This window comes from Coloeus monedula (genome assembly GCF_965178545.1).
Source record: "Coloeus monedula genome assembly, chromosome: 2".
In the NCBI taxonomy this organism is placed as follows: domain Eukaryota; kingdom Metazoa; phylum Chordata; class Aves; order Passeriformes; family Corvidae; genus Coloeus; species Coloeus monedula.
In genome coordinates, this window is record NC_138782.1 from 83,198,439 (window position 1) to 83,223,134 (window position 24,696).

Sequence of the window (24,696 nt, forward strand, 5' to 3'; positions counted from 1 at the left end):
CCCCCATGTCCTATCACTACAAGCCCTTATAAAAAGTTCCTCTACAGCTCTGTTATACCCCCTTTAGGTACTGAAAGGGTAACTCACCTTCGTTTTAACATGTATTAGTAAGTTAGCAGGAACAGACTGTGTGTGGAGAAGAGGAAATGATTAGGCTCCTTCGAAATGTGCTGCCCTCATAAAGTCCATAGCCAAGGGTCACTCTGCTTCCCATGGCCAAAGGCGATAGCAAGGAGGCAATGGTCCTGGGAATGTCCCAGCCCCCAGACAAGGTCAGCTATGCTCAGGGAGGATGAACTCTGTGGTAAATCAGTTTCCTCTGCTCCCATTCTCTAATCCTTTGGTTTTCTCCAGCCCAGAGCTCTACCGCAATGCTTTTCAACCCAGAGGGTTGCTTTTTCACTCCTTTATAACTTTCTCATCCCTTGTGTTCTACATCCCCTGCTATCCCACAGTGCCTTACTCCAAGTTTCCTTTTACCCAAGTTCTTAGTCCTGTCCTGTGTTTACATGCATTAACCATCGTCATGTCACTTTTTTCACCATGCATTTTTGGATCACCAGGCCTGACCATGCCTACTCCTATGGTTAACTTCCCCCACAAACAGCAGTGCCTGGCTCTTGCAGCTTGGATTTTGAAAACATTGTGTACGTTTATATCCTGGAAAAGACCAAATCTAGGGGAATTTAGTGATAACTATCTATCTATAACTATCTATCCATCATTTTCTTGGTACTGGAAGGGCCTTTAAGATCTTGATATTATATTGTCAAAACTCTGAAATGGTTTGTCCTGACACTTTTTGTGTTTTTATGTAGTTCGCATTGAAATATAACTGTGCAGCCCTAGCATGCACATTGAACTAGAGGTCTGCTCACTTGAGTGTATAGGAGAGGAGAGCATGGAGTCATGTTATATATGGACAGTATGTCTTAAAGAACTACTGTTTCTTGGAGTCATGTTTCTTTCCTTTGATGTACAGAAAAATATGGGAATTATATTAATAATGTATTGAATGGAAGAGACTACAAATAAAATACGTGACAGTAAGCTAGGCAACTTTATATATTGTTATGTATTCTTAAATAAAAATAAATGTGTCTAAGTGCCATTAAGCATTCCTATTTTTGATGATTGTTTCTCATAATTTTAAGGTAATTATTTGAAGTGAAATTCAAAGGTGATAATTGTGCTGTGAAACTGTCATTACTGTTTCATAGCCTGCTATCGATTTTGGCCAATTACAAGTCATGTCCAACTTTTATCAGGGTTTGGTGTTGAGTACTGCTGATGGTGTTTTAAGAGCAGAATTGTGCAATTGTTAAACTAAGAAATAGAAGACTGACATTTAAAAGAAAACATTGGCATATAAGTGCTTATAACCAAACCTGCTTACCATTGGCAAGTCTTTAAAGGCAAAGGGTAATTAGCTGAGAGTATTAGGAGAGAATATCAATTTAGACACACTGAAGTTTATACTGTAAGTTAATTTTAGGCACTTGAAGTACACCCTGGTGTTGGGATACAGATCTCCAAAACCAGCTATGTATAGTTTGAACTTTCTGACTAGAGAGAGGTACATCTAAGTGGTCATTTAGAGGTCAGTTGTGCTGAGTTTCTGTGGGTGAAATGGAATTTGGCATATACTCCTCTGTCTCGCCCCTCTCTTCAATGGCACATGGCTTTTTGGTACTGCCACTGGTGGCTGCTGAGGAGATGGTAACAGTCTTTCAGTAGTTTGGCTTATTCAGAGCCTCAGTGGTGACTCTTGTCACAGCCTGCCTACCTCTCCAGGCTCTTCTGTGTGAGCTCAGTCTCTGAAATATAGAGATTATGTTCATAAGAAAGACCTGGACTAAAAGAGTTTAGACTAGTGATGAGATTGGGTATTTTTTTAATTGCTCAGACCATTTAGGGGCCTAAACCCTGGGTATTTCAGAACATTAAATTATGATCCTATTAAGGTACTCATTTTAACCTTCTTGAGTTCTTAAATGGAAACTGAGTACATGTTGGTGATACAATTTTGAACTACAGAACTCGAGGAATGTGTAAACTAGAAAAATATAAAATGCAACCTCTTATTTAAGGAAGGGAGAGCTACAAATAACTGTTCCCTAAAAATTTTCCTAACATTGCATTAACATTGCTTTTGGAAGTGCCATGTGAATACAAATAAAAAGATGTAAGTAAAATGCTTTTTGGCAGAGGCAGTGAAAGATGAATAAATAGTAATCAGCTTGTACTGTGTCAATATCAATCTTATTAAGGAAGCCAAGTCTTGCAGTTCATTTGGAGCGTACATCAGTGATAGCAACTTAAACTGTGTAGACAACTGGCAGTCTTCTGGAAAGGCCAGTCTTAAGGTTCCCCGGATGTTTGTTACTTCTAACTAAACCAATTCTAGAGACTTAGATTTTTAATGGTCCAACATTTTTATCCATGTTGAAGAAAATGTAAAGAATAGCCACATGGGAATAATCACACTGAATGTCTTCTCTTTTTTAAGGTCCCCTACTAGAAATATAGCTAGTGGATTATTTTGTTTTTCTTCTCTGTCTTATAATAATTATATGCAGTTCTTATGAAGAATACTTTGTTGCTTTAAAGTGCCTCTCTGAAATATGATGACCTATCTCAAATCCTTTTTGCAGTCTCTTTAAACCTTCTTTGCTAATTACTTCCCATATGCTTCTTTCCATTTAGGAAACAGTTAAATATTTTCTGATTTTGCTTTATAGCACCAGGAGAAAGTTTGATCAATATGCTGGATTTTCCAGTTCCAGACACCTGAGTTCTGAATAAATTTGACTTATTGTGACTGAAAATGCGCTCAATATGCTTATCCTGACTTACATATAGTGCTGAACCATTGCAAAACAGTACAAGTCTTCCCGATGGAGTCTGGCAGACTGATAGGGAAAGGGAGGAATCCTTTTGCCTGTCTGTACTGTGGATGATGTGGTCTGATCCTTATTATTCTTTCCTTCTTTTGGGTGTTTCTGTCAGTGCACTGGAAATTTTTATATCCCATATCTAATTATGGAAGGGTTTTTGAAGAGTGATAGTTCAGCACCTCTTTTTACTTAACTGTTTTATATGTGTGAATGTTTTGACTTTGTAATTTTGCTGAGTTCCACCAATTCCCACTGTTAGTGAACCAGTTTAAACTCATACATATCATATTGTTGTCAGAACTGGGAATAATCAAGATCATACTAAGATGTGTATGTTCTGTGGGGTCAAAATTATTTACTGCCATCTGAGTTTCTGTTTTGTTTATGAAAACAGGCCTGGCAATGGTGAGAAATGAGTTGAAAATGACAGGTGGCTTAGTTATAAAAAATATATTTAACTCATTATGAATTATAGGTTTGTGTATATATATTTATATATGCTTAATAATGTAAGAAAGAGACACCTCAGTGTCATTGCTTAAGCTGAATGATGCCTTCATTCGTGCTTATTTGTGGCTATTTAATTTAATTCATATGCGAGGCCTTATTGCTAAAGGGAATGAGATTGAAAGAAAATTGGAAGAAAATATGAAATAGCAAACACTTAATGAAAACTTGGAGCTACTGAAGAATATGATGGGTTTTCAGTGTCCCTTTTAATCAAAACAGAAACTCTTTCTAGGGTTTGTAGTCAAAAAAGTTTTCATTATTAAGAAAAACCTGTATTTCAGTGCAAGGCTTATGAGGCTCTAAACTGAAGAGAATGATTGCTGGGACTTTGCTTAGCAAGAGGAACATTGTAATTATCCAGTCAGAGCAGCTCAGTGCTCTCCTGCCCTTTTTGCTGGCCAGTGATGTTCTTGTCAGCGTGTTCGTAACAGCAGTGCCCTAATGTTCCTCTGGAATTTGGAGCTTGTGTACTGATAGCATTGACTTGCACAGTGTCTGCAGAAATCAAACTCTTTTCCAGAAGTATGAACAGTCATTTGAGACAACTTACCCACTGTCCCTCTGGATCTTGGTGGTGTACGTGGCAACTTTATTAAGACTTGAACAGAACAGCAAGCACAAGCTCTATCTGGGGCTCTTTTTATTTAGCAAACCATTAGACAATATTACAGAGATTCTCTGTTCTTTCTCTACTTGTAGTGATGTCATTTTTTTATTACTGTGCATGCTTTTATGTGCCCTAATCTGTTTTAACTCTTGGGCTTGCTGCTCTGAGTGTATGTGTTTACTATTCTTTTCTCTTGCTGTTTCTTTGTCTCTATTGGTCTCTAATAAATAGAAAAGGCACATACCTGCCATTCTTCCACGTTACTGAGTGACATCCATCACAAAGAAGCCTGTGAAATGATTTTGTTGAAGATCTGCTTGCAACATAAACACGAATTACTGGTGTGCGTCCATCTTTAATGCACGTCTTTCCTTTTTTATAGTAGTCCAAACAGAATTGTGTAATCAGATTTGCAAGGGTAGCTCTTGTTGTTGTGGTGAAGATTGTTACCCTGCCAGGGTTTGGTAACAATTACTGCAGATGCAGAAAAAACTTATGCATGTAAAGTGATATCTTAAAAGATTTTTTTCATTTTTTTAGGCTACTCACCCAGAATGTTGGTCTTCTTTATGTTGGAAACTTTGACAGACCTTTTGCACAAATTAAGGTACGATTAATAAACTGTGGGGAAGGGGGCTATTTCAATTATTTCACTTCTGTATGATTTAGAGAACTTCAAGAATTCGAGTTACCAATATGACTTCATACCATGAATCTGGGTTTGCTTTTGGTTTAATCTGTGCACTTAACTTGTCAAAGAAGTTTAGTTTTTCCAATAATTTTTTGATTAATTTTGACTCTGGTTTAATTACCAGAAGGTTTTCTTGTCAGAGACATTTCAAAGCAAAGCCACTTTTGAAACCCCGTAGTTCTTTAAGTGATCCTTGACAGGGAAGACTCTGCAGTAAAAAGCACAGATTGTTTTCCCAGTATTATTAGATTTATTATGAAAGACTGATACAATTGTTGGAAAATATCTTGTGTTTTATGACTTATTGTTTCTTTTTCTTCAGTGGAACTGTAATAGTTTCATGTTTCTAATTGCCAGTTGCTAATTAGTTATTGTCTTGTCACTTGCAAACAAAAATGTTTTACGAGGATATATGGACTGATTCTGATGAGTATCATTGGTATTTTCATTAGAACAAAGAGAGGGAGGCATTAGCATGTCAGCCATTACACTGCGATGTGGAAATGTGGTGTCTGTTTCAGAATGCTGAAGTGTTCCCATGTCCTAGATGATACCTGTAATTTTTACATATTCTGCACTCTTAGCGTCATTGTTTGCTCCATCGTGTCCATATGCTTGTGCTTCAGAATTTTAAACGCCTTGTTTTTGTTTTACATCAAAATGAAACAATTTCTAGAACTCAGATGTATTCTTTTCCCATCCCTAATTATGTTACTAAACAGTATTCCCAACTGTATCTAGCAAATATTTTTTATACCTTAAACCTTGGTACTGTATTAAAATTACTTTAAAATAAGAAATGCATGCTTTTCATTTTCCTATTTCCCTTTCTCTCATCTCCCCAGTTCCTACACGTGTATTATTCAGTTTGGCTGGTAACCAAACAATTAAAATGTTACTTGCATGAAACATCTTGCCAGAAGTTTCTTAAAAAATAACCTTGTATACTTTTGTTGATAACTCTTCAGACTAGTGCTTCTTTAAAAGCTTTATTAAAGTTCTTTAACTGTTCTCCCATTCTAAATGAGGCTCTGTTTCTACCTGCTCCATCCACATATAAGAATAATAAGTAGAAATGTGGGAGGTTTTCTCCATGGCTGGGAAGAGTTTAAGTCCACTGGGTGGAAGTGAGAGAGAAGAGGTGAATGCCCCACTTTCTTTCAGCCACTTGCAGTCAGCAGTGGTACTCCTCCTAATACTTGGGGCCAGGGAGGGCCCTTCTGCTCACAGGCCAGCTGCACAGAGATGCTGTACAGGATCCAACTGCAGGACTGAGTGGCAGATCACTAGCAAATGCTTTGGGAAAGAGGGCAGTAACAGGATAAATACAAAGCATGCAGACAGCTTCCTGCAATTTGCATGCAGGGCCTTCTCTGCTGAAAGTGGTATCTGCATTCCTGTTGCTTAATAGACTCAGTTGTACTTCCTTCCCTTTCACTAAATTTTTCACTAAATTTTCAACATACAAAGCCATAGCATCATTGTGAGTTAAGGTATTATTTTATTTCTTTTAAATCTATTGCCAAATTATTCTTTTTGGTTCAACCTAGGCCTTATGTCAAAAGAAATGGTAAGCAGTCATTCTCTATTCCTGATTTTTACCTTCCTCTCCACATTACCCCATCTTGCATCCTCCAAACCACAGAAACCTAATCTATTTAATTGCTCCCGGAATCCAACCTGTATCTCCAATCAATACCCTTTTTTTTTGTTCTACATACCATTATGTATTTCTATTGTTGCCTTTTTTAGGGTAGGGGATGGCATAGTCTTGAAGATACGGGCACAGTAGTGTTTTCTGTTGTGTCTGCAGTTCTTTATATATGGTACAATGCTTGGTAAATACCTGACATACAGTTAATTTGAGTAAGTTAATACTAGACTTTTTGGTAATACATCACTGGTGTAGTCTTATCCTAAATTAGACCATAGAGTTGTGTTTGCCATAGAATAGGTAAAGTGGATAATCAAATTTCAGTTGCTGCCTTCAAAAAACAAAGCCTATTTTCCACTTAATTACTGTATTGATATGTTTGAATAAGGTACTTCCACAAGCTGTATTCTATGAAATATAACTTATTTTTGGAGCTATAGGCATATATATGGGTGTATGTTTGCACACTGCTGCTTTGCTTTGCTTCTATTGCTAAAGGCAGTGTTGAAGTGGTGAGCTGATAGGTGTGGCTTGTTACTACCTTCAACTGGGAAATGGCATGTAGTTAACACAGACTAAAAGCTTTTGAAATTGATGCTCCTCTCTGATTGCTTGAGATTCTAGAGGGATGTTTGCTGCATGGCAGCAGGAGGAACTAGTATAGAGTGATGGGGTCACAACTTCGTAGAGATTTTCAGTACCACAAAAAAAGGAAAAGGGAGTGATAATTCACATTGAGTTGGTCCTGCAAAAAGAAGTTTATGTACTCTGGAGATACACAATGGTCTTTCATAACTGTTGACACAGGTTTCTTTCATTCTTTCCCCAGCACTTCTTCAGGTGTTTAATATGCATTTGCTAATGATCCCATCAGTTAAAAGACCAGTGAGCTACATATAGTCCTGGAATATATATAAGGCAGAGTCTTTATAACCTTTTAGTTCAAATATGCTTTTACACACTGTGTGATAGATTGGTCTCTCTCTTTATATAAATTACCCACTCATGTTCATTTGCAAGTGTTACGTATTCTATTAAGATATAGCATTTTTTTGCCAAATGTATGCATTAAGGAATGCCCCAAACCACTACAGTCCTCTGCCAGTGTAGATTTATTACTCAAAGTGGACCATTATTAGGCAGCAGTACTTCCAGTGCATTTTAGTGCACTTTCAGTTGGACAAGTAGGAATGTTACCAGGTCTTTGAAATATTCATAATAAACATATAAACTGCCATGCTATTACTCGTAAATTCATGTTTCAATTTATGTGCATTTGCAAAACTGCAAAAAGAAAATCTCCTTATCAAAGTATCCCTTCCCAAAAGCAAACAAGTTTGATTTTCCAAAACTGTGCAGGAAGTAATTGCACCAATGTCTTTGATGATGAAAAACTGTAGACGGCAATTCTGGGAAAAGAGTTTGAAATACTAACATCTCTTCTAGGATGATTTTTCTATGTCTTTCTTTCTTATATCAATAATTCATTAATATATATTAATATTTATAGTGTTTCTGAGACATAGCTGAACTGATAAGATTAACTGAAATTACCTGATCTTCCTCCTTAACTTGCTTTCAGTGGTTGTGCTTGATAGGTATTTGATATCTGTACTTCATTATGCAAGAGAAATGTGAATCATTTACTCCTGAAGCTTTTGAATCCTGCATCTGGTAGCAGATGGATACAAGAAATGGGAAGAAAGTTCCTGGCTAGAGGCTAGTTCCCTGCCTGGAACTTAACTTTTCTAATAATGTGCTAGTTCATAGGTATTGCAGGATTTTGTATGTTGCTACTTTGAACAGAGTTTATGATAGAACTTTGAAGTTTTTGCACAGTGTTTGTGATTGCTCTTGTTCTAGCGTAATATTTAGTGAGTTTCAGGAATTTCAGTGACTTATATAAATGATGGATGTTTCAGTTAACTTCTGAGACTCTTAATTAATTATTTGAAAATTCTGCTGTGGTAATGGTTTCTAATTTTTTTTCCAGGGGATTGTTCTTAAAGGTTATATTGAAGGAATCAATTCAATAGAGGGTAGTTACTTTTAATAGTTTAATTTGTTTCTAAATAAAATTATTCTAAATTATTGTTTAATTCTAATGTCCATTCAAAGTTGTTGTAGAACAGTTTCACCATAAATGTTTGCTTTCAGTATCTTTTCCCGTTTAAGCTGTGTTCATAGTAGTAACAGTAGTAGTTACTGTCATACACTGCTGCTTTCTTTCAAAAAACTCTGGAGCAATGCAATGATTTGCAGCTTTCTTTGGATCTTAAGTGGCTGTATTTATTAAGTATCTCTTGGAAATTTGATGAAATGAAAAAGGTTTGTGTAAGTGATAATCTTGATCAAGGAGATAAAGTAGTGTCATCAGCTGGAATTAACTGGCAAGCTTTCTTGTATCTTTTTTCCCTAAATATTGTTAGTATTTTTTTTGCTAACAATGAACCTATTAAAGCAAAAACTTTATCATAGAAATGTTGTGTTTATTAGAAGTAACTAAAACCATTGTCCCAGCATACATAATAATTGCCCAATGGAAGGGTATGTTACTGGGCTTTTTTGACATGTTGTTTTTAAACTTGAGATTTGATCAGTGTAGATTACAATGAAAACTTAGCTACATTATATGCAATAATTATATCTATAAAGAAAATCATAATGCTTAATCAATTTATTAGGATTGTCAGTTTTTGCAGTTTAGTTCCTAGTAGCTTCTGGGGTTAGGGGAAGCGGTTCAGTACACTGTGTTCTCCATTATTAATAAGTAATGAAGCTTCTGGCAGTCTTTACTATGAGCTAATGACTAGTTTCATTTTTTGGCCTTCTTAGCACATTAAATTACCATTTAAATAAAGATTAATTACTACTATTTTATTTTTAGTATTTTAAGAGTAGTTATTAAAAGTTTCATAGTAACTACTACTTTGTTCAAAATAGAATTGTTCGATTTAATAGAATATGAGGACAGTTACATTGAAAAGAATATTATGAAAATAATGTGTTGTTAGAATTTTGGTTTTATGGTAGGATCCCAGTGGAAAGATTCTGAGTTTTAAGTTTGCTTCTGGGAAATTTGCTGCTGGAGTTACAGCAGTCTTGCTGTCAAGGACTAGCAAGGAATCAAGATCTCTGCTCTGACCTGCGCCTCAATAGCCCAAATCTGTGATTTTATTAAACTTGAGAACAGTGTTGGTGATTGCTGAGACAGCTAAGTTGACCACCTACACTGTGGGAATGTTGTTTGGTACTGAGCTGTTATTTGTCCAGCTGCCTCATTTTCCCTCGGCAAAAACACTTTTAAGTTAAAACATGATAAAGCATAGTAAAGTTCTGCCAGAGAGAGGCCTTGCAGCAGGTAATCACCCTAAAATAATTTCTTTGATCATATCACATCAAAACCTGTAGACTCTCCAGATACAAATACATCCACGGTTACTTTAAGACCTGCAAGCAACTTCTCAGCACCCCAGAGAATTTACTGTAATGTTCCCAAGAGCTGAAACCTCATGAACATAGCTCCCTTACCTTTGTCCAAACACACAGGCTGAACTGATGTCTGGGAACCAGGTCAGACATCACTTATTACTCCTTCAGCAATGTCAAACATCTGTGGTTGATTACTGAAATGATTTGCCACAATTTACCAAACAATCCTTTCCTGAAGAGGGAACAGAAATGAATTTATGATCTTGCTGCTCTTAAGAGCTTATTTTTTAAGGTAGGATAAGCTGCTGATTTCTCAGCTGAAGCCGGCATGTTTTTCTTCCCTGGGTGATAATGACTTCTGTTACCAATTTGTGATCCCAAAGCTTGGGATACCCTTGTTTAGGGTACAGCTCTTCAGACCACTCCAAATTTAGGGGGAGAATTAGTCCAACTTTCACCACACAGTCACTTTCTGTCCAACCAGAGTTCCACACTAGCAGTGTGGTCTGTAAAGTCTTATAGCAAAAAATGTTCAAAAGTTTTCCCTTTCTGCCTCTTGATAGCCACTAAGACTATGTTGGTGTCTTAATCATTTGGTGCTTTGCTTACTGGACTTTCATACATTATCACAGAGGTTTTTGTGTTCACTTCTGGAGCAAACAGTAGAGCAAAAGAATTTCTCATTTATCATGGTCAAGTCATAACCTGAATTTTGTTTTTGTTGCCTATCTCACCTTCTTACTGTCTTGTGCCGTTACTGTGTTTTCTGTGATGTGAAAGGCTGTAGAATATGACATAGGGAAATCATGTCTTCAGCTTGAAGATGGTACAGCCCTGGAATCTCTGAAGTGAGATTTTCCTGAGAAAACAGAAATACAGATTTATCTGTAAGTGGTTCTGGTTGTTCGCACTGAAGACAAGTAATTTCAAACTGAAAGAGACATCACTGGGTTGAACAGGGACCTGTCAAATTAAGCACAAATAGTTGTAACCTTCTTGATTAGCTTACCAAGATAGTGTCAGAGAAGGATCGTTTCATCTTCTCATTAGCAGAGTTAACTTGAACAGTGAGGGGAATAAAAACAGGAGAAGATGATTTTTTACCTTTTAGGAAGGTAATGATAGGATAATAAATGGGTTATGCTGGACCAAAATAATTTCATTCTGAAAGGTGCAGAATGCTTTGAGAGCTACAGATCTGGATCTGACTTGCACTAGGAACAAATACCTTGACAGTGTTGAGAAGGGATGTGATAATTATATGATTTGATGATTGTGAAAGAAGAAGATAAATCCAGGTAATCTGAGTCCCTACATTTCATTGAACGCGGTCACTCTAAATTAAAACACACAGAATGAGGATAAAGCTATATAATCTACCTCTTCTGAAGTTCAAACTGCATCTTTAGGGTAAAGTAGTCAACATTAATTATATGTACTTATTGTTAACAGTCTTCCAAGAGAACTGGTGGGTGGCTCTTACGTTTTATAGAGTTTTGTGGGATGTTAGAGCAGGATGTCCATATCCTCTTGCTACTTGTAGAAGCTGTACTGGACACCACTGGAATTGCTAGTATTGGGCTGTTGAGAAACTGCATAAGGAAGTCCTTCTCTTTGTTTTTGTTATTCTCTCTTTTGTGGTAGCCACCTATATGTGTGTGTCGTGCAGAAATCAACACATGGAAACAGTTTTAGCACCAAAACTTTAAAAAGTGGGGCTGATTAAGAGATAATCTTTCGAAGTAAATTTCTCAGTGTAGTGGGAATTCAGGCTTTTTTCGTAGTGTTTATTGGTACAAGATGACAATATACAGTCTTCTCATGGGAAGTCATACAATGCTGAGATAATGCCTTCTGTAGCCTGCACCTGTCCTTTTCCACTCTTTCCTTTCTTCTGCACTGATACCACGTCATTCCACAGTACTGAGTCAAATTCAGCATCTTATTTTTTATCTTCAGGATTCTCTGAGATACATGAAAAGTTATCTGGCATAGGGTTACAGACTGTGTTTGCCTTTGGCAAGAATGCTGAAAGGTTTTAGGTTACGTTAAAGTTAATAATTCTCAGCAGCGAGAGGGTTTTCAGGAGGACACTCTAGGACTTGAAGTGAACCTGATGGAACCTAGAGTGCTTAGACATCTTGGAATCTTCTATCCCAAGCTCAAGGTGCCTTTCTTTGTGTCCTAAATAATAATCTGAACATATTCAATAACTGAATTCTGAATTAATGAGAGCAGTAACAGAATCTCTGGGAGGTTCTGCCCTGCCCACATGGTTGATATCTTGTAAAGAAGGTGGGGGAGGTGCTAGGGAGAATTTATTGCACAAACTGCAAGTTAGAAAATGTAAGGTGCTAGCAAAAAATCACCAACTGCTCATTCCTAAATTACATGTTTGTTAAAGGTATCAAATTTAGCTCAGTTTGAAAAGAAAGGCACTTTTGAACCATTACTTTGAGAATTAATTAGGAAAGAAAAAAAGCATATGGCTTAATTCTTTATCCCTTAACTTCTTTGTTACCTTTCTCTACATCTTGACATTGTTTGTTGCAGCTTTTCTCTATCATAATTGCTACTCTTAAGGGCAAGGGGTCCTGACTGCCTGTGTGTTTCTATAGACCTTGGAATATTAGAGCTCTTAGTCCTGCCTGGGAATGTTAGTCACCAATAATAGAAATAAATAGTAATATATATGTTCATTTATATTACAGTAAAAGCCAGCATAAAGTGGACATATTTATTCTCTGTAGACATATTAAGGGGCAAAAATAAAATACTTTAAAAAAAATCTAGCCTTAGAACTGGTGATGTAAACAGAAAGAGAATAACTACAAAATCTGCATTAGCACTGCAAAAACTGAAGCAGTGATTCTGTATGATGTCACAATTGCTGCCCCTAAGAACAAAATGTTAATGAGCTATAATTTATACATTGACTCTCTTCTGATGGATCAGGCTCCATTTTGGTTTTTGTCATGATTATAGCTATGAATTCAGTTTAAAAAATGGTTCTCAATGGTTCTCTGTAAAGCATGCAGTATTCCATTGAAGTCCACAGAATTACAAATATTACCTCTGCAATTTTCTCATGTTGTTGCCAAAAAGATAGAATAATTAGTCCTTGGTTTTGGACTATGATTTTTGTTGGGGTTTTGGGATTTTTTGGGTGTGGGGGGGACGGATTTTGTTATTTCATCTCCTAGTAGTTTTTTTTTTTGAAAATCAATCCAAGTTTGTTTATGGCAAGCATAGGGTAAACAAAACCTTCTGGAAAGGTTAAAATAATAGCTAATTGTTTGTAGATCTTAACTTATTGGGGTTTTTTTGTTGTTTTCTATTTACCTCTATGTTAACTGTGCAGAGAAAAAAAAGTCTTCATGCTTTTCATGAGTATTGTCAAAATGAACAGATTGCAGTTTTTTCAAGCCTTCCTTTTCCTGGGCTTACAAATGCTTCTTAGCAATACAAAATCAGTATGATCATGCTTCATTTCTCAAAAAGCTTAGAAAAACAAGTGCTGACAAAGGAACCTCGAGAAGTTCAGGAGGAGCAAATTAAGGGTTGTGCATCATGGGCAGAGTGAGCTGGAGTCTTGAGTGACTGCACAGCAGCTCTGCAGAGCAACACCTGAAGGTCCCAGTGGCCATAAGCTGGGCCGAGCCAGCCATGTGCCCTGGCACTGGGAAAGGTCAACCACACCTTGGATTGTCTTAGCCAGGGCATTGCCAGCAGGTCGAGGAAGGTCCCTGTTCTCTGCTCAAGCATTTCTGAGGCATCTGGGGTAACTGTGCTCAGTTCTGGGCTCCCTGGGGCAGGAGAAGCCACCCCTCTGGAGTGACCTCTGTGGAGGTCATGGCGAAGGGAAGAGCATGTGGCCTGTGTGGAGAGGTTAAAGGAATTGTGTTTGTTTAGAAGAGAAGGGTAGAGAGGGGACTAATTGCAATCCTCCATCATCTAAAGTGAGATTGCAGAAAAAAAGAGAGCCAGACGCTTCTCAGAGATGCCTGGGGAAGGACAAGCAGGAAAATTCCAGTTGGATATCAGAAAAGTTTTGCATGGAGATTGGTTTGGCACAGCAGCAGGTTTCCTGAGGACACTGTAAAAACTCTGTCTGTGGAGATTTTCAAAGTTTAACTGGAAGAGACCCTGAGCAACCTGCCTCATCTTTGAAGTTAACCAGCCTAGAGCAGGAGACTGAACTGGGTGTTGGCTGGGTGTCCCTTTTGACCTGAATTTTTCAGGTTCTGTGACATTTTGGAGTATAAACAGTCACCGCTGTGAAACTTAACTAGTTCATAAGGATATAAAAAATTCGTTGTGTTTATTTGGAAATTTTACAGTTGGATGTTTCTGAACCTCTGCTGTTACTGATGGAATAGAGCTTTATTTCAGTCTGTATGAACATACAGTATTCCTGTCAGTTTTTCCTTCTTATCTTTTCCTATGGCTTTGACCACAACTTGCATTATACAAGGCTGTCAGTACTTCGTTCTTAGTAACTTGGGATTTTTCTTAAATGTTTACCTTGAAAGCATCTGTTTTTCTCATAATACAAAAAATATTATAAGATGCATCTTTTTTTCTTGAAGAGGTAGAATTGCATTATATTCCAGAGATCCTATGGTCCTCTTTCAAAGAACATGCTGTGTTTTCTTCACTGAAATGTTTATTTAGGAGAAGAAAGATGGGTGTTTCACTTTGAAGTCATTCTGCAGCTGTTTTCCCGTAATGACACAATATGGATTTTTTAATGGAGTATGCGGTATATGTTGAAAATAAAGCATCTCTGGCTTCATCTAAAAATGTGTGAGTCTAACTGAAGCTGAGAGAAGCTGGTGTTCTCAGGAATGTCTCTTAAACTCAAGAGGTTTATAGATTGATCAGAGTCATATAACTAATTTTAAAAGAAATATAGCAAAGAAGAAAAGAAATTGGAAGTGGCAGAAGTGGCTAGATTAGTAGCAAAGCTCAGGAGTAACAGGCTGAAAGAAGAGCAGCCTGTGAGTAGCTGTTGGATATAAACGAGCCAAGAGACTTCGTAAGTGTGTGAAATGGGGTATAACTGTTGTGCATTAATAAGGGAAGCGGGTGTGTAACAGCATACAGCACAGGATACCTGAGGAAACAACACTTGCATATATGCTGGGAATTCACAGTCGTGCTATCTAACATTCATACCTTCCCTTTCCCTACAGTCTTGTCTGTGGCCCCTGATCCAGCAGCAACACTTACTCTTAGGAAAAGCCTCCAAAATTAATCTCTGACACCATTAGTATTTTTTTCTTCATTCTTTTGGTTGGTGAACTTTTGTCATGCTACCCACAAGATTAAGCCAAAAAGCAGGTTTTTATCACATTACAGATGTTTGATTTGGAGTTTCCGGTTTCCTTTCATTTGATAGATAATGAGATTTGAAACCACTAGTAGCTAATGTATATGCCACGAGACTTTAGTTTTCATTATTTTCTTTTTATTTTTGTCTTAGCATTTCTTCTTCTTGAATTCATTTGCTTTCTTACCTTACTGGTAATTTTCCAAGTATTTACTGTTGACCCCCTACAGATACCATTCTGAGAGGCACAGTCATACAGAAAACTGGATTTTCAAAGCAATAAGCAAATTGTGCTTATGGTAGCTTTCCTATGCCCATGGAGACATACTGTGATAAATGTGAGCATTAGAACATGCAGATTATGTCTCATTATAATAACACATTAATAGACCGTTTATTTTCCATTTTGAAAAGATGGCAAAACAAAAGGCTTAAGCTCTGTTTCTGAACCATAAAGTTATTGCTCACTACCAACTAGAAATTGCTGAGAAAGATCTTGGAAATGGAAGGTTTGTTTTAGCAATAGATGAGCATAGATATTGCAGATATTTCTCATCTGCTTTGTGTTGAGCCTTCATACTTGTCACAGTGGAATAACTGATCAGGTCATTGTAAAACTGCCAGATTGCTCATGCTGTAGTGCAAGTGGTGCTTTGCTATTGTCCTTGTCCTCTTTGTCACATTGTGCTTTCACAAGCTTCAGTGTTTGAGAGTGTTCTGCCACCCATACGTGGGTGATTTGGGGCTGGCACCATCTTTTGTTTTTCTTTCTTATGTTTTACAAAAATCATCTGGCAGTGAGAATGATTTGTCCATGATGATTTTAAGCTCTTGAACATGGTAATTTGTTGCTGCAGCTGTTCTTCTGTTACAACTGCATTGTCAAACCTGGTTTGGATGTGCCTCTGCACATAGAGAGTGTAATTTGTTCTGAATAATTGAGGATACCTTGATGACAACAGCTGTTTATGGGGCCAGCTCCTATGCTTGACTGAGTGGCAGTAGGGACTGTTTTTTTTCTTTGATGTAGACATCCCCGCGCTTAGTTTCCATAAATGTGATTGCATTTGCATTTTCTTTTGACTATAATATAATACTTAGACAGTATGGTAGTGTGCTCAAGTTTCTTGGAGTTTTAGGCAATTTAGGAAACTTCTTGTGGATAATTGTTTTCTCAGAGAAAGTAGTGTCCTAAATTTGTGTATCTTTATTGTTTCCTTCAGAAAATACTCATTTCATGACATGTTTGTGATCATAATTGTTCTTTATTAATCTGTTCTGATTTTTGAAATAAATTCTTCATCTTTTCTTTCTCTTTTAGAGGCTTTTGTTGGTAGTGGAGGCAAGTGAAATAAAGGCAGTGGCATGATAACAGTCAGAGAAAGAAAAAATTAAAAAATAGATTCTAAGTAAAATTATAAAAATCAGACCCTATTAGAAATTAATTCTAATTGAAACGGACAATAAATTACATTTTAGGCATTTTTTTACCATTTCTTAGTTGTTTATTGTTTTAAAGAATGAGAACATCAGCCAAGATCAGGCATGAGGGGGGAAAAGAAAGCAAATTGTTACTGTACACAGTTTATAGGCAGAGAGTATCTAAATTTATTAAGCTTTTTAGAGGTGAATTATTTTGAATCTGAACTGAACAAATGAGGTTGAACTTGATAAATGAGCTTGAACTTGTAGTACCTTTGCGAAATGCAGATGATAATGTCTTTAGAATAAATTACTCATGAATAAATCAAGATGTTGAAGTTGCAAAGGGTGAGAGATGGTATAATAGGGAAATTCTTTGACTAGGAAATTGTTTCTGAGACCTTTCTTTATAGTATATATAAAATGAATAGTGAATATAATGAATGAAAAATATTTTAAATGTCAGATACCGATAAGATTGGAGAAAAAACAGTTGATGGCAAAAATTATCGTATTGAGAGGTAGTGTGCTGGTTTAGGGCTAATAAAAGGCAAATGCAGATTAAATTTAGATAAATGAAGAAGAATAGGGTTGCAAACAATAACACAGAAAGTAGAAGAAATATCAAATGAGATAATTATGCAGGATATCAGCTTTGAAAGGAAAAGGGGTTGTAGATAATATCCTGTCTAATTAGAATACCTATAAGGAAGGTTACATGATCTAATTTCAGCCACTGTGGACCCCACAGGCTCCTTGTATAGGTGGTAGAAAACAGTTGAATCCAAGGGTGAGTCAGGAATCCTCTAAGAGAAGTGACTGATGGTTGCCTCACTGAATCTTTCAAATTGCTTTCTAGAGGTGCCAGTCTCTCTCTGTGGATTGCATACAGAACCTAGCTCCCAAATTTTAAGTAAGTAATACAATGGTGCAAATACTCATCTTGCCTTTCTCTCTGGACTTTTCTAAGTATGAGATTAAAGGCTGGAGTAAAACCACATTCTTATTGTACTGCTGTTTTAACTGCAAGTGAGCATTTCCAGTATAGTATTCCCCACAGACAAGTCCTGTAGCTTAATTGTTACTTCATCTACTGGTAATTGATTTTCAGATATCCATTTTTTCTACTATTTCTATCCTAAAATAAAAGTCTTCAAAACCAGATAAGTCCTGCAAGCTTAGGGTCTGTTAGAGCTCTGATGAGAAAGTTGGTGGCTCTTGGAGAAGGTTAGCAAATGAGGAGGAAGATGTAACTTAACTAGATTTTATGCCCATGAAATACTGGCCTGTAGGCAAAAAGATGAGATTTCATTCTATTAAAAGTAGAAGGATGCTGATCTCCTACCCAAGGAAATGATAAATAGCACCTGTACAACTAAAAAAAAAATATAATATTTGATATCTACAAAGCAGTAATCCTAGGGGAAAATGAAGCTGTACATAGGCAGTACAGCTTACAAATCAGGTAAGAATATTTCTTTTTGAATTCTTAATTTGTTTCTCTATTTGTATAATTTACAGTAAAATATTTAAATGATTTCATCACATTTGTTTTCACAATTCTCATTGCAAGGGTCACCTATACCTTTCTTTGGCAGTTTTCCAGAATTATTATAGTATTGGTAAAGTTTCACATTTGAGAGAGAAATAGATATTAAAACTTGATTGGCTAATAGTGATGCAGTATCTTGTTATGTAATAGTCAACAAAACCATTATTTATTTACTTTTTGTTTGACACTAGTAAAACCACTGTGGTTTTGTCTTTCTAGTATGAAGCGAGAATAAAAGTGAAGAACAACAGAACTCAGTGGTGCTATTATAATTCAGCAGATTGAAGTTTTCAAAATGCCACTTCTGCTTCTCTCCAAATGAAAAAAAGGTTGATTGTAGAGACAATAGCATGTTATATCTGTGGGAAAAATAGTTTAGAAATATTTGAAAAGATCAGACATGTGGCAGCATTGTTAAAACCATTGTGCAGAGACTTTTTTTTTATTGCTGAGAACTGTAGATGTTTTCATTTACTGGGAAGGGAACTGCAAATATGCATTTTTGTTTTTATGTTACTAACTTCAGTGAGTTACTGTTCAATTGGTATACAGAAAAATTTCTGCCAGTGAGTTTACAACCGAATGCTATAATGAAATGTCACTTCTTTTTAAAAAGTGTTACTTTCCCTTGGTTAGCTGAAGTACTAAATCCATTTCAGTAAATGAATCTATTGATTTTAGCTTAATGTGTTGTAATAAAAAATATTTGAGCATGTTCTCAGTGGTAGATTCATGAGATGCTGTGCTGGATTCTGTACCAGCAATGATGAGAGATTTTTGTCTGTTTTTCATGCGTGAAGTAGTTAAGTCAGCATTGTTTCAGAACAGAATTAATGACTTGGGGTCTGCTGAAAGACAGATGTCTCACTTAACCATGCAGAACTCATCCATGGACTCTCACTGGATCAGCCAAAACCCTGACAGTGCTTTAAGTGGGAAGGAGTGAGACTAGCCAAACAGAGCTCTTGAACCTCTTGACCCAGCCCAGGGCTCGGAGCAGTCTTGCAGAGGTGGTTAATTCTGACTGTGGTACTCACTGCCCCGAGGAGCTGCCCATTGCCTGTGTGTTACTGCTGCACCACACAAGAAATAAAATGCCCCATTAGTGTCGTACATTAACCTACCCAGGTGTAATTTAACAGTGATACACACAAGTGCAACCCAGCTTCTGCTTCATTTCATTAGTGGGTCATGGTTAGCCATGCTTGATTGCATGGTGGTCGTTGCAGGAGCAGATGAACTATGTGTTGTAGCATTTCTTTTAAACCTTTATGGGGTGTAGGGAAGGGGCTGGTCTATAATAGAAGCAATGTAAAGGAATATGCAAAAGCAGGATTAGAGACAAGAATGTTTTGTTCTTTTAGAAAATAATGTGAGGTACAATTACTGCCTTTTACTACAGCATTACATTCTCTTTCCACCTGTTACACCTTGGATACCATTAATGCATAGAAAGGGGTTTCAGAATAATTTAACTTCAATAGAAGGAAAGCAGAGGATGTCTCTGATGAATTTACGAGGATGTTTATAAATCAGTGAGTCAGGTTTTGGATTTACAATACTAAAGTTAATGCTAATGCAAACACTAAAGCAAACAGACCCTGAATTACTTAATTACTAGCTTGTTAATATTTCATTCAGAACTTTAAGGAAAAATCTGTACTAGCTAATTACTAATTAGTAATTAGTGCTAGTAGTTATAGCAGGAAACTACAAACCATGGCTTTCTGTTTCAGTTCATGAATTTCCCCACTGTGTGCACTCTTGCCTGACAAATCAACTCCCTTTTACCTTGGACTTCTCAGCTGCAGAATTAGGTACATACAACTGTTTTATCTAAAGCATGCTAATGAAATGAGTTTGACATTACAAGTTACTTATACACATTACAGGTGTATAAGAATACACTTTGAGATTATTAGACAACACATTTACAGAGTTGCCATTGCTGTTACCTCGTTGTTCTTTCCCTTTTCTTATCTATATTCTTCTAGGGAAGAGCCTTTAAGGATTTTTTTTTTCCTGGATGGAATTGTTTGTGTCACTGGCTGTCTCTGGAATGGGGTTATGATATTACTTGAAATGCTATTACATCATGTGAAAAGCAAAACAAATGTTTTTAGCTGTACTTGTTAGGGAATCAAAGCTGTTTTGGTCCTGGGCCTTAGGTAGGTAGGGGAGGACAGCAGCTCAAACACAAGTGTAGCATTTGAGCAGAGCACTAGGCTCAGAATTCTGGGGAATTTAAGAATTGGCCCATGCAGAGGTTTTTGCAGGGCACAGCTTTATGACAAGGGTTTTCTTGGAGATGTCACATGTTAAGAAAACTCAAGAGACTTTTCTTGGCTTTGCTTGCCTTACCTTTTGCAGACTAAGTGCGTGAAGTAATTTTGTGAAATAAGAATGAAGGCTAAATGTTGTTGCTCACTTGCTTTATTATTGATCCCTCATATAATAACGAAGTGTGTGGACAAAGCCATGAAAAGTATGCTCATATACAGTGGGCTTTCCCAGATTTCCTATCTTTCAGGGCTTTGGCAAGACCAGCTGTAAAACCATTAATTATTTCTTGTTAGCAGCACTCACCATTCAAAGTTGCAATCCCTTTTAGCTGACAGTAAAAGAAAAACTCAGATATAGTCCTTATTCATTTGTCTGGAAACACTTTGTCTGCCCAAACAGACCAAGAAGTTTATAGGTTTCTCAGACCACATCTCGCAAAATCCATTATATCTTCTGAAGCCAGTTGTGACTCTTGCAAGTCCATGAATATTGTCCATTCCTCTGCCTCATGATTACTGCAGTCTGTGTTGCCCCACCCCACATCCATTACCGTGGTGTCCTGGGAAATCTGGCTTCCTAACTCTGCAGACTCATTAATAACAAGGCATGGAAAGGAAGGAGGAGCTTGCAATGAAAGGTAAAGCAGTAAGAGTCCCTCTATAGCCTCATTTATTGACAAATTTGTGCCATTGATAGATTAGCCCTTGGTTACCTTTCTTTCAGCAGACTGACCTCATCATCTGGAGGCACCGTAAAACCATTTGCAGTTACTGAGCCACGATTAACTTCTCTTGTCGAGCCCGTTACATTCTGTAGCCCCACAACGATCAAGACCTGTGTGCTTGATTTTATAGGTCAGATTATATTTCACATCTTAATTGCTTTTGAAGAAAAAGGAAAAAGCTTTCTGTGTCTTAAGCCTCAAAGCCAGTTAGGCTTTGAAGTTTAAAGGAAACCATTCAAAAAAGGGGAGGGAGTTCATGCCAGCTCAGTGCTATAAAGGCAGTTGAGAAGTGGGTTAGGGCAGTTGACTTGCACTACAGCACTTCCTTTGATCAAAGCTAATGTTTGAAAGTCTGCGTTAAGTCAGCAGCTATTAATCTTTTTGTTGTGGTGTATTATCAGTAATGGGAAAAAAAGATTATTTTCTTTCTAATTGAAATCTTAGAAGGATGAAAAATCCCTAACATGACTTTTGCAGCTTTTTTCCGAATGCATCTTTGCTTTATTTTTTTGATGTCATAGCACTGCTGAGATGATTGTTGTTATTGTTATTGTTTTTGGCTCCTCTTGGCTTTGTGTTTTATATTATTGCAGTATTTCATCAGGGCATTCAAATGGTTCTAACAGTCACCTAAAACTCATTCTGTTAAAACTCATTATCTACAAAAATGAAGGCTGAATCTGCAGGGTTGTGAAGTCCAACCTCAGCAATCAGATGTAAGAATGCCCCCTCAAAATGGCAGGGTTTTAAAAATCATTGTAGTTGGACCTTTTTTGCCATGTGTTACAAAAATAAAAGTTTGTGCTTTTTTATTGTCATAGTTTAAGTCCATCCAGCAGCCAAGCCCCATACAGCCACTCATTCACTCCCCCAGCAGCAGAATCTGGGAGAGAAGCGGACAGGTCAAGGTAGAAGACTCACGAGCTGAGATAGACAGTTCCAAAGCAAAAGCCAGGCACACAGGCAAAGCAAGGAATGAATTCAGTGCTTCCCCTGGGCAGGCGGGTGTTCAGCCATCTCCAGGAGAGCAGTGCCCCATCATGTGGAATGGTGACTTGGGAAAACAAACACCATCACTCCAAACATCTTCCTCCTTCCTCCTTCTTTCCCCACTTTATATGCTGAGCATGATCCCATTTGGTCGGGAATGTCCCTATGGTCAGTTGAGGTCACCTATCCCAGCTGTGTCTCCTCCCAAGCACCCCCAGCCCCCTCCCCAGCATAGCAGCACAAAAATCAGAAAAGGCCTTGGCTCTGTGTAAGCCCTGCTCAGCAATAACAAAAACATCTCTATGTCATCAACCCTGTGTTCAGCACAAATCTAAACCACAGCCCCCTACCAGCCACTGTGAAGAAAATTAATTCTACTCCAGCTAAAACCAGCACAAATACATAATACAAATACAAAACCTGAAAATGTCATTTAAAAATAAGATGTTATTCTGCTGTAAGAGACTTCTGTGATTTCAAGATCTGACATTCTTCTAAAAAAACTATTACACATACCTGTAATACCTGTAATACAGCTGCAGTGAGCAAGACTGAGCTCTCCTCTTTAGCTCAACCCTTTGGTTCTTAGGAGACTTGGCTGATGACAAACCATTCAGTCCAGTGGAATAGATGGGGATCAAAAGAATTTCTATTTCCTACAAGTCCTGTAAACCTCTCTGTGTTCTAGTGTCAGATTTATACGTAACTAGGAATTGCCTCTGACATTTATGAAGAAAAAAAAGTTACTCTTTTCCGTAAATACGTTCTAGGCAAAAACCAAAACATGTTAAATATAGGAGATTAAAAGCAAGTTTGCTTATTTCTGGTCTTAGTTTATCTGCACATTCTCTCTGTACAGTCTCAATGTTTTCAAGTATTAATAGGATTTCTAGATGATGAAAACATATATAAATTTATAATCTTGCTCCCTACCCCCATTTTTCTAATAATGCTTGCATAGCATGTTTAATAATTTACATATCACTTAGATACCAGTATTTGATAAAGTCAGTATGCCAAATTCAGCCTCCAATGATGTATTCCTTTGCTTGCCTACTATAGTGCAAAATACAAAGTAAAATTTTGATTATATCTTTCTTAATGTTGTTTTTCAGTAATGTTCTGAGGCAAAGAAATTTGAACCATGGTGGAAGCAGATCTGCTAAGAAACCAATTTTGGCTTTGTTAGGCACTGAAGTAGACATATGAATATATTACATATGATTATCATAAAATTATGGCTTGGAAATGGAACAGTCATGCTGCTGCATTTTAGACAGTACATTTATAATAAGCTGTAATAAGGTAACCACTTTGAATGGATATAAAAAGAGGCACTACTTGTGATCACAAATGTATGTTCAGTTCATGCTTTTGAAGCTCAATTTAACACAGTGAACAAATTTCTGTATAGTGTTGACACAGTTGTTCTCGGTGGTGAATTTTGATTTGTGGGGAAAGAACTTTAAGTATATCAAAGTGGTTGTTTGGGATCTAAATGGAAGAAAAGAATATGATTTTTCATGGCTGTAGTTTGAAAGCTGTGTGTTGTGAGTAAAAGTGAGTTTAAAAGACTCACTTGCAATTACTTGATACTTTGGATTCTAGTTTAAATTTCTTTTGGTGTATTCTGATATGATTTGGCATCTTTCTGAAAGAGTATAAAAGCACCGTTTCTAAGAACATTTCAGAAGCCAGATAAGTAATAACTAGAATTAGATTTAGGGCCCAATCCTGATAACACTAGTGTGGGCTACTTGATCTCCTGAAGCTGCTCAAAGGCATATAACTTAGAAGGATAAGAGCTTGTAAAGCTGGATCCCACACGAATAGCCATCAGATAGTGTCTGAACTTGTAAAAGTAGTTTTTCCTTCCATAGAAGGGCTGCTGGTAAGTTCCTGATAGCCCAGCCCTGTGGAGTCTAACTCATTCCCAGTGGTGTGACAGCCCCCTTGTATGGTGTAACAAGTACAGGTAAAACAAGGTTAACTTAGACTCCTACAGTAGCAGGAGCTTGTGTACAGAGAACAGATGGAAAACAGTCATATGAGAAAGTACACTGTAAAGTCTGTGTGTGAGAAGCACAAACATTTGTCAGGAAATCCATCCTATTCAAGGTGAATTCTAGCATGTGAAAGGCAGCAAATGTCTGAAAAACTCCTCATCATATTCTGACACAATCATTTACATTCTCTTTCATTTATTTAGAGGTATAGGAATAGTGTTGCCAAAGTGATTAAAAAATAGTGATAGCGTTGCTTTGTCTCTGGAAGACCTGTTTAGGTTTGTACTGATAAATTATTAATGAGATCTCAGCTGCCCTGTGTCACAAGCTTTCTTAGTAGCGTGAGTGTAAGTACCTGAGGGGTAATTAAGATTGGGTTTAGAGAACCTAATGGGGGGTAAATGCTTTCCCTGTGGTGTGACCACAAACTATCTCTTTCTTCCCCATTTGCAAACTGAAAATAATAAGCCTTAAGAAGTTAATAATTTATGAATGAGCTAAGTGATGTTTTCAAACTATATTCTTTACTAGTAATGTATAACTCTTTTCTCCTGGATCTTTGTGTCTCAGGCAGTGCTCCCTGTTTGGGACAGGCT

General features: G+C 37.1%; 1 protein-coding gene across 1 annotated transcript in view; it reads left to right on the top strand.

Annotated features, from left to right (window-relative positions):
- RNGTT (RNA guanylyltransferase and 5'-phosphatase) overlaps positions 1-24,696 on the top strand; it is a 172,100-nt gene that overhangs the window by 133,910 nt on the left and 13,494 nt on the right. The window contains exon 14 of the mRNA XM_082300231.1: positions 4,555-4,621. Coding sequence (XP_082156357.1) covers positions 4,555-4,621 — 67 coding nt within the window. The remainder of the gene's footprint in view (positions 1-4,554; positions 4,622-24,696) is intronic.